At 42.3% G+C, this 11,267-nt stretch overlaps 1 protein-coding gene across 1 annotated transcript in view; it reads left to right on the forward strand.

Annotated features, from left to right (window-relative positions):
- CB4H12orf75 (chromosome B4 C12orf75 homolog) overlaps positions 1-10,051 on the forward strand; it is a 38,905-nt gene extending 28,854 nt beyond the window's left edge. Inside the window, exons 3-6 of the mRNA XM_049626720.1 lie at positions 3,881-3,916; positions 5,028-5,107; positions 5,919-5,953; positions 9,180-10,051. Coding sequence (XP_049482677.1) covers positions 3,881-3,916; positions 5,028-5,107; positions 5,919-5,923 — 121 coding nt within the window. The 3' untranslated portion in view covers positions 5,924-5,953; positions 9,180-10,051. The remainder of the gene's footprint in view (positions 1-3,880; positions 3,917-5,027; positions 5,108-5,918; positions 5,954-9,179) is intronic.
- Positions 10,052-11,267: the final 1,216 nt, after the last annotated feature.

Below are 11,267 nucleotides of genomic sequence, written 5' to 3' on the forward strand. Positions count from 1 at the left end.
GGTGGTGCTTAAGTGCAGCAAAGCAGTTTATCCTCTTTTCCAGTTTGTCTGCCATGAATTGGCCTAGGTTTCACTCTGTTGATGTTTTCTAGCAGGGAACAATTCAGGCTTCAGGCTCTTCTCTCTAAGGTTCGAGGCTGGAGCCGTCTCATTCTGTGCCCTTACCTCTCTGCTTTAGTGCCGGCAACATATAGGGTAGTGCTGAGGACCTTCTAGACCATCTGTCCATGGCTTGTTGTTCACACAAAGCTGGGGGAGGTGTGGCTCCCTCCACTTCCTTCACCGGTTGGGGGACCAGATTTAGTACTTGAGCCACATTCACAGCTGCAGGCCTCACAGTAGCTACTGCCCTCCCACTTAAACTGTAGTGGCCAGAAAAGAAAAATAATCAAGTCCTCAGTGGAAAATAGAAGTTCCTCCATGGTGGGGGTGGGGATGGGGGTGGGGGATGCTCTGGCCTGAGCACGGTTCCCAGCCTGGTGTTCTGGATCAGTGGGACTGACAGACGACCACAGACTATTTTCATGACTTTGGAAACCAAACAGAAATCTGCATGTGTCCGAAAGGAGATGGCACAGGCTTACCAAAGTGTAAAACTGATTTGCCTTTGAGTCAGAGACACAGGCTCCCCCTGGGTCATCCCGTGCTCATCAGAAGCTCTTTTGGGCACCTGCATGTCTAAGAAAATATCTGCCAATGAATTATTAAGGCGGGTTGATAACAAAATCTTTCCAAATTTTGTTTTATAAGGAGACAAAACCCAATGATTCCTTAAAATGGTGTACATGTGGGGCAGCCCAGATATTTAAGCAGCAAGGGCATTCTTCAAAACTTAAGAATTTCCCCAAGGATTAGAATTCTGAAGGCTTAGTAAGTGCTTAGAAGTATAGTAAGTTCAACCCCAAGTTTTGGACTGCTCCAAGATAATGTCCACTTCTCTTCAGTAAGAAATGACCTTTCAGGAATCTCTGCTGCTGCTTGATGGACCATTTCTTCTTCTAATGCAGTTGGGTCAGGACCACATTATGCCAGCTGGTAGGATGCTGTCCACTTGGCCACGGGCAGGGCAGCATTTGGTTCCCAGGCATCTGACCACACTGGCTTGGACCTGTCAGTTCACAAGGAGATTGGACTTAGACCAACCACCATTTTCTGATTTAACCTCAGTCTGGATCTGGCTGTTCAGATGAATAGATTCTAACATAACTGTCCATCAGGACAATTTTTAAACTTGTATAAAAATGAGTTGTATAGCAATTCAGCAAGTTCTGTGAGGATTGATTGCCCCTGGAGCAGTTAGAAGTTTCTCCGAATGCTAACAAAATGTTGACTAAGACTCTTTTACTGTCTTACTTTTTCCTCTTTCCTTAAACGGAGTGCTAAAAATTGGAGAGATCCAGCTTGGTAGATGGGGGTGTTTCTCTGATATACCCGCGTATGGGCTCACAGTTTCTGAAACAGGAGTCGGAATCACACAAACTGAGATTTGAATTCTGGCTCTGTTACCTGGCTCTGTAACCTTGGTCATTGCTACTCACTCAGCCTTTCAGAGCCTCAGGTTTTCATGTTGAAAACGTGGCTAAAAGCCACCGTGTGATGAGGAAGCCATGTAATAGCACGAGCAGAATGCCTGCACAGTTACACAGGAGACTGTGAGAGCCAGGTGGTGCTCAAAAGCTTTTGCAAGAGCGGTGTGGAGGCAGGTCCCAGGTCGGGAGTGGCCACCTGCTGTTTTGTCACTGGCAGCGTTCTGACTTTTCCATCTTCCTATTTGAGAGACAAGTGATGAGTTACAACACGGAGCACGGTTTTTGGTGTCAGGCGGGGTCTAAATGTCAGTCTTCCTTGTTGGTCTCGCATATTTATTAATTGGTCTCACATATTTATTAATGACACGGCTCTGTGAACCTACTTCCCCAGGTCCAAACTCGCAGAGCTGTTGTGAGGTGCCCTGTGAGATGCCTGTGAAGTGCCCTGCCCTGTGTCTGACACACAGGAGAGACTCAGCGATGCCACCATTTTTACCCATGTGGTCTTTGTATTGTAGAATAATTGTTTGTGGAAGGAACAGATGAAGGAGCGGCCTCGCACGTGGGGGCATATATACAAAGGCAGGCATTGTAGCGTATTTGAAGGCTTAAAAGAGTGGGTATCTAATAAGTCTATATAAATGGTATTTTTAATGACTTAGTAATTTGTCTGAAGCTTAATTTATCACCCAGTATCTGTGGCAGCTGCATTATCATTTCCTGCAAGTTAGATGTACAAGGTTGTTGATTAATTTTATAATGGAGAGCACAGAGTGGGTTTCAGGACATTGAATACTTTATAAGAGATAGTAGATTAAAAATAATTTACTATTTTCTTATATTTGGGGGAGCTAAAATATATTTTAAAACTTTTAGTGTATCCTTAAGCAGAATCAGGCAAGGGGAGAAAGAATTAAAATAGACAGAGTTGGATATGAAAAAAAAAAAAAATCTGTGCCAGAAAATGAGACATTGTATTTGTCCAAACCTACCAGTAGCTTCAGAAACAACATCATGATGGGATTAGCCATTTGGGACCAAGGTAAACAGTTCTAATAATCTCGAACCAGTTAGTCACCATCATTGTCCTATTATCTATACTAACGGGTTATAAATCCATTTTAATTAAAAGTGGTGAACAACACCTTGTATACCACTTCACTAAAGCTTAACACCATTTCTAATACAGTATGACTTTGACACCTTTGAATTAAAAAACGATCCAGCTTTAGCAAGAAATGAATGAAATTGACGATTATCTGGCAAATTTAGGTTATGTGCTCAATCTGGATAAATTAGATCTCAAGATGGATTTTGCACTCCATCGGAGTAGTAGCTGTGGGCATGGCCAGTGTTCAACGGATGATTTCCAAATCTACACCTCCCTTCTGCAGAGGCTTGAGACTTACTGGAGGTTGCAATGAGGCAAAATCTCTTGTACATATTCATTTGAAGCATTCCCAACTTTTAAATGGATGAAACCACGATTAGACAGTCCCTAAAATTAGAAGATTCAGTGATTCATTCTTTCTTGTTGAAATCCTAAAGCCCTTTAGGATTACATGTTGGATTCAGCCAGATACATTTGAATCTTGGTTTTTTGCCTTTAAGAAAAGTAACTTATGTATGCTAACTAGTGCTTGAGGGAAAGCTTCCCTATCCTCTTAGAAACATGCCAAGGAGTATCAGTAGAATATGGATTCCTCTCATGCAAGGAAAGATGCTGTACATTTTAAAATTGTGATCCCCTGTAAAAGTCACCTTTTAAACATTTCTTCCTTCTCTGTGCAGTAGGTCATATGTAAAATGGCCCGTTTATATAGAAGGAAGTCAAACTAACGTTAACTCTTCTGCACTAAAGAAATCTCTCATACCTAGAGAGAATTGTACCACCGAGTGGCATGAGAATCAAAAAATCACAGTACCCTAGGACTGGAGGGTGGGCACCTTGGGCATCCGGTCGGCCACTTAATTTACAGATGAGATGCAGGCTGGCAACTTGCCAACAGCCTGTCTGTGCTGGTGGCACACCCATGACAAGAGGCCAGGCTTCCTGAGGCTGTGTTAGTGTGCTCTTTCCAATCTTGGTTGCCGTCCATTTGTCCTTTTGTTAGCGGTTGGACTTTTTGGCATTTGCTGGATTTGCACATTTTGTTAAGTAGAAAATGACATTTTTTTTTAGTGCATGAATGATTGAGGTGGGAACAAGAGTGTTATGGAAATACTTGATGGGAGAACTTAAATAAGCAAAAATGACTTTAAGTCAGTAGCCCTCTTCTTTTTATAACCAAAAAATAAAGTCTGTGGCAATGTGACCAAATGGCTCATAGCAAATATTTTTGACCTTTCAGAACAGAAGAATCGATAACGGAAGATGACAAGAGGAGGTATGTTTGATATTGAATCTGGCTTTAATTAAGTGAATAATTCTGGCTGTCTTTCATGGATTAATTTAACTCATGGATGTAATTTAACACTGTAGTGCATTGCCAATAGCATTGGTTACACCCAGAAAACTTCTGGCACAGAGAATACAGGTAGGAGCATGTGATCTGAAAAAGAACTTGCCCAGAGTTCATAAGCCTTGCTTTCTTTTTTTTTTTTTTTTAATTTCTTTTTTAATGTTTATTTTTGAGAGAGATAGAGCATAAGTGGGGAGGGGCAGATAGAGTGGGAGACACAGAATCTGAAGCAGGCTCCAGGCTCCGAGCCGTCAGCACAGAGCCCGACGTGGGGCTCGATCTCACAAACAGCAAGGGAATGACCTGAGCCGAAGTCGGACACCTAACCAACCGAGCCACCCAGGTGCCCCACGGGCCTTGCTTTCAAGCATGCTCGATTTTTGTCTTTTACACATGGCCTGTCATAGCTGGTTTCCATCCTGTGGCCTTTGGATGTGCTATTTCTCCCTAACTGATGACTTCCTTCATTGTCGCAGCAATGAAGGAGGTGTTCACCTCCACCCTCCCTATCCTCCTCTGGTTGGCTGCACTCTACTCTCATTTCTCGTTAGCTCTCTCTCCCCTCCTTTTATGTTTATATGTACCTACAGGGAATTATTTCTGTGTGTCCATAGCAACTACCACATTGACCACTCCAAATTCTTGATGACTGTTGACTCATTAACTACCATGTCACTCTATGGATATTTATTACTGTACTAAATTACAAAAATCCCAACTTCTTTTTTTCTTTTCCATTCCAAGTTAAATATCAAAAAATTCCATTGACATAGCTTTCTTTTTTCATATAGAGCTTCTTTTTAACATAGAAAACAGTGTATTTCCAAGGGCAATTATATTCCAAATTCTACTTTTGAAAGGTCATGAGTTAGGTGGGTCCCATGGTGTAATGGTCAGCACTCTGGACTCTGAAAAGTCATGAGTTATTTTAATAATTCTCTATGTTGGCAGTATCCCAAGCTTCTATCACTTTCTGCAAATATTGAGCTCCCTTAATATTGGTCTGATTTTTCTGTATCTGCTTCTTTTCACAAAGAAACTATGGAGGGGTATATGTTGGTCTACCGTCTGAAGCTGTCAATATGGTATCCAATCAAACAAAGACTGTACGAAAAAGTAAGTAAAATTGTGATATTTACTTTCTCTAAATATCTGTTCGTTTTGTGGGGGAAAATATGAAATTTATGTTTCAGCTTGCCCAGCTCAACCTACGTATTACTTAGTTGCAGTTAACCATGTAGAAAAGCCATTATCTGTTCATTGTAATCATTGGTTGAAATTGGCACCCACATCGTGAGAGTAATTCCAGGGCAAAATTTAGCGTCTATTTGTGGTTATGCTCCATGGATTAAATTTTTTTTTCCCCACGGATAGTTTAAATTTATTGTTAACCTCAGTGACGATTGGTGTGACAGTGATAGCAAATGATTCAGTAAGTTTACGGAGTTCTTCTAGAACATAAAGGTAAGTTCTTGTATTATATTCCTTTTATATACTGATGGCAGTCTGATGATCGGATGAAAAAACAACTGCCTATTGTATAAGTAAATGAAGCGAGGTCCCTTTTTCTGTTTTAATAAGTAGTGATGGTGGGGCTAATGATGTCTTTTTCATGATAGCGTGCATAACAGCAGCCTCACAACTAGCTTGTTAAATGTGTGGCTCGTGGTGAAGAGTGCTCATTATCGCCCACCGTACAGTTGCCTGGGGCATAGTTTGAAAGGATTGTTAATATGTATAATTTGCACACAGGCTATGTTACCTTATTTGTAACATACTATAGTTGTTTGTTTCTCATTGTTATTTCTCTGCTTTATGATCTGGACTAGCACATACATATATGTCACTAGTATTCATCATTTTATAGGAAACTAGAATATGTTCTTTATAATCTGGTTGTTTAACTTTTCTTAATTTTCTCTTTAAGATTAGAAGAAAATATCATGACTCAATGATCAAGAGGTACTGTATGTTTTCTAAGTAATTGTACATATTTAGCCTTGATGAGTGATATTGCTATGTATATACGGATGAATAGATATTATTGCTATGTATTTCTAAGAAATCTTGAACTTCAAGATTAGGTAGGCGGGGTCACATCTTGGGGTTAACTCTATGAAATGGAGCATCTGATATTGTAGAGGGGTCTTTGATAATTAGATCAATTTTCTTTGCAGTTAATTTTATTTTTCATTTCTTTTTGTTTCAAATGCAACTTAATTCATTTAGTAAGAACAAGCTAAGTGTTTACCTAAAACACAGAGGTGTCACTTTTCATTACCAAAAACTGAGGGGCTGAGACTTTGGAAATGACAGATAGGGAGAGACCAGGTAGGCTGGGACTGGGAATTAGATCAGGATCGATATTAAGTGTTCGGCAGTAGCCAGGGTTCATACAGAGCAGAGATGTAGAGATGGGCGGTCCTCAGTATACAGAGATGCCCTTATGCAGGTGGGAAGAGTAAAACCATAGACCAAGTTTACAGGTTGGGTATTACAAGACACGTCCAGTATGCACAGAAGCAACCACTGTGTAAAAGATGAGGCATTGTGGACCTGCTATCCTGGCGGAGAGCTTAGAGTTAGAGTTCTCATAAGACAAGCAAGAACAAGGACAGGAAAAAAGTTTTCCTTTATTCACTATGTGTGCCGGTCTCTAAAAGATCTAAAAGATCTAGCATTTCCATAGAGGCAGAAAGCCTCACTCCACCTGTCCAATGACACATATGATGCTTAGATCCCCGCTGCCTCTCAGTCTTGCTGAATGACATCCAGCCTCTTGAATGTCCTGTGATCAGGAATGCCCGCTCTCCTGAGACAGCCCATTCTCTTTGGGAGTAAGACAACCTTGGATTTGAATTCAGGCTCTTTCACTTATTAGCTGGGCAAGTTACTTTCCCCTCGTAGCCTCCGTTTTATAATCTGTAAAATGGCACTAATGCTTAGCTTGAAGCGTGTTGTTAGGATTCAGTATGAAATAAATGGTAGTTTCTGCAATCATTGTCGTCATTATCATCATCATCATCATCATCCTCCATCATACTAGTTTTTGTAACCAGAATCCAGCCTTTGGCAGACCCAAAGCAAAACTGATTTGAGACTGAACCAACTTCTTGCTCATGGCCAGTTACTAGAGTTGGTGTTTGGGGTGGGGAGGGATCACAGAATAAGCTTACAGGTGCAGACAAAGAAGCTTTCCCACTGGGGGACAGGGACACAGAAACCGTAATCAGTTTCTCCCTGACAAGATATACAACAATCTTGAGTAGACACGTCTTCAAAGACTTTCTCCTCAAGGCAAAAGCATCATGGAGCTTTATTCCCTAGTGCCCATGACCACGTCATAGAGTGTTGAGTTTCTTTTTGGGAATTGGCTGGAGATTTTCTATTTCTAGTATTTTTTAATATTTATTTATTTTTGAGGGAGAGAGAGATAGAGCGAGCATGAGCAGGGGAGGGCCAGAGAGAGAGGGAGACACAGAATCCGAAGCAGGCTCCAGGCTCTGAGCTGTCAGCCCAGAGCCCAATGCAGGGCTTGAACTCACGAACCACGAGATCATGACCTCAGCTGAAGTCAGATGCGTAACCAACTGAGCCACCCAGGCGCCTCTGTTTCTAGTATTTCTAATAGAGTTCTAACCCTCTAGATTCCCTGCTAGTTTTCCCCTGTGCAGAAATGCTTTTGTTATTTGCTTCGAGTAGAAAAGATAATCTAATTGCAAGCAAGCATGTGTTATTCTCCTCAAAATGGGTTGTATTTCAAAAAGTACAGGAATAGAGTGGAAAGAGGTGTCTTGAGATGGGTATCAGGAGATTCAGGAGCTCTGTTACTAACGCACGACCTTAGAGGAAGCCCTTACCTTCTCTCAGGTTTTCTCAATATCTGTTTTCTCATGGGACAGCTGGACAAGATAGATGGTGGTTCGACTTTGTGTGTATGAAATTCCCTGATAACAATTTAACAATCTTGCTGGTAAACCAGCCCACGACTTCTAAAATACCTCTTTACTGCTCATGACTATAAACACATATTATTTTATTGCCATCCCACTCTGTTTGAATTGCCTGAGAAGTTTTCTAAGTTGAAAGGCTCTCCTTTTTCCGTAGTTGCTAAGCATCACTTCCCTGTGATATGTCTGAGCTCATGGCTCTCTGGGCTTAAGTCATTGTTCAGAAACCCCGAGAAGACTGTCCTTTGCAGAGAAAAATACTTCATGGAAAGGGTCGGAGACTTTTTTGACCTAGCATGTACAGAATCTCTCGAAATAACGCCACTCAGTGACCAGAGCTCAAAGTTAATTTGGTTACTTTTTGAAACAAACTGCGGAATGATTTCAGAATCTCCTGCAAGACTTCTGTCTTGTTACAAAAGTATAGTTTCTTCTACAGATGACTCTTGGGTGAAAGTTGTGCCCATCTAGATGTGTGGAGTACTCCCAGCCCAGACAAGCTTGAGTGATGCTCTCAGATGCCCATGGAGGGCCTGGCTGAAGCAGATTCCCCTGGGAGAGCTGGAGATAGTGTGGATGGCTACACCTCTCCCAGCAGGGTCTGGCCAAGTAGGAAAGAAACGATGTTATGGCTGAGCGGTCTATGTCTTTAATTTGGGTGATGTTGATGTGCAGCTGGTCTGGGCATTATCATATCATATCATATATATATATATATATATATGTGTGTGTGTGCGCGCGTGTGTGTGTGTATTTTTAATGTTTATTTTTGAGAGACACTGAGTGAGAGCAGGGGAGGGGCAGAAAGAGAGGGAGACAGAATCTGAAGCAGGTTCCAGGCTCCAAGCTGTCAGCACGGAGCCCGACGCAGGGCTCGAACTCACGAACCGAGAGATCATGACCTGAGCCGAAGTCAGACACTTAAACTACTGAGCCACCCAGGTGCCTCTTATCATGTCATATTTTAATTCTAAGCCCATAAGTCTCTTTCCCCACTGCTCTTTGTCTCTTTATATATGTGTCATCAGTGCTTCGCGCTGTGCTGGCCACATATGTAGACTTAAATAAGTATTGAGTGAATCTTGAATGTGTGTTTTACTGAAAGGAAGAATAAGTAAGTAATTTAGCTGAAATTATCAGCTAAAAAACCAGCTTAAAGCTGATATTTGTTTTCCCTGAGTTGTACTTTTTTTAAGCTCGCTAACTCTTTCCCCCTTTGACATTTGTTGTCTTCACAGCTTGCTCGTTAAGATTTGGAAGGAATTGCACCCCATGGGACATCATAATGTGCACAGAAATTCCCAAGGAAATTCTAAATAGTCACCTGCTTCGCCTCCCCTCCCCACCCAGATTCCTAAGTCTGTAGTTGAAACATGGGTACATGTTGAACGTCGTGGTGCTAGACAGGAGGTGGGTGAACAGTACATGGGCAGATGGGACTTTCTGGGGTCCACCTGCGGAAGACAAGCTGACACAAGCTGGTGCCTGGAGCCAGCCTGCTATGCCTGGCAGCATCGTCACCTTGGCCACTCAACACAGCTCATGAAGATCATGTCTTTTCACTGATACTTTTTTGATAGCTTTTATATAACAAAATCCTTATTCTAGTTATGACTTCAGATACTAAGGCACTATACGTGAACTCCCTAAAGTAATATATTTGTGTGTTACCTTTCACTATTTCTAGGTCACGTTAATTTTTAGCTGTAATAATGGTTAAGTTGATTCTTACTGTTACCTCTTTCCCTTTTTTACCTTTTGGTTTTCAGCTTTATTTAAGCGTCAGAGAATTTCTTCAGTTAGGAACAGTGTGTCTTATGTTGCAATATTTAAAAATAAGCCACTGAAATTTGCATGCCCCACGTGCGTTTCGATTAACTTTCTGTTTTCTTTAGCCGAAGGCTCGTGTCACCCTGGATCCTTCGTATCCATCGATTCTCCCGTTCTCATCATGTTAATTCTATACTCTCTTCGAGGATTTGTGACTGATGGTTCGTGGGGTGTATGGAAAGTTCTTTATTTGAGGATATGTGGCCACTTAGTACTGCAATGTAGATTACTCAGTTTACCGATGTATTTCAACAATTAAAACATTTTTAATCCCTCTTCATCTGGATTTCTTAATTGTTTTTTAAAAGATCACTTTCAAATAAGTCACACATGGCATTGTGATATATAGATACTGTATCAGTGTATAAAGCTAACAATGTATATAACTCGATTGCCATGAAGAATCAAAATTTTTCGTAAGAAGGAAGACATTGTCTTACATATCTGGTCTATGTGACAACCGCTGGGATGTCAAATTGATAAATATATATCAAAAGTGCTTTTCTGAGCAGGTGGCCAGAGTGGAGTCTTGGATCTTGCTTCGAGTGGTTGCTGGCTGCATCTGGGGTGTCATGAGCCATGGGACCTAGCTCTGAGGAAAGAGTAAATCAGACCTGGGAGATCTGCGTGGTCCTGATAGCTGTTGTCAATATTTTATCAGGACAGTTTATTGGGAGGAGGTTCAAGATGGCAACATAGAAAGATCCTAAACTCATCTCCTCCCACGTGCACAGCAGACTACATCTCCACGTGAAGCAGCTCCCTCTGAAAAGGACCTGAAAGCTAGCTGATCCGCGCCTCAACAACAAAGGATAGAAGAGCCACATGGAATGGGGAGGAGGGGCACAGTCATGCTCTTGCAAGCAGCTCCACCCTGGGCACAGGGACCAGCAACTGGGAAGGGGCTCACTGATACAGAGCTTGTCCCTGAGGAGGGAGGGGTTTTGCTCCACATCAGGTAACCCAGCCCTTGGGAACTGCGTCAGAGAGATGAACCCTCGAAGCACCTGGCCTTGAAAACCAACAGGGCTGACTTCCAGGAGAACCAGAGGGCTTTAGGGAATGATAAATCCCCTCTTAAAGGGCTTACACACAGACCCACTCATCCCAGGACCCAGCACAAAAGTAAGTGTAAAAGATGCTTAGATCATATGTGTAGGGGACTCATTTGTTAATCTTACAGCATCTGCCAGAGAGACGGGAACCTGTTGGGAGTCTCTGGGGACAGACGTGCTGGCAGACACCATTTTTGCATTCTACTTCTGCCTTGTTGGGACTGGTGCTGACGGTCTCCATTTTTGTACCCCACCCCCCAAGCCTGCTAGCTCTGGTGGAAGTGTCCTGCTTGCAGGTACGGCAGCCGAAGCCCACCCAGCTCCAGCTGAGTGCCCTGCCCCCATGGCCCACTGTGCCAGCCACAGGGCATGTGCAGCCCACACAAGGGTCACCTTGGAGCACCTGGCTTTGGTGGGAATGGGCGATTGTGTTTCTAGACC

This window comes from Panthera uncia, chromosome B4 (assembly GCF_023721935.1).
Source record: "Panthera uncia isolate 11264 chromosome B4, Puncia_PCG_1.0, whole genome shotgun sequence".
Classification (NCBI taxonomy): Eukaryota; Metazoa; Chordata; class Mammalia; order Carnivora; family Felidae; genus Panthera; species Panthera uncia.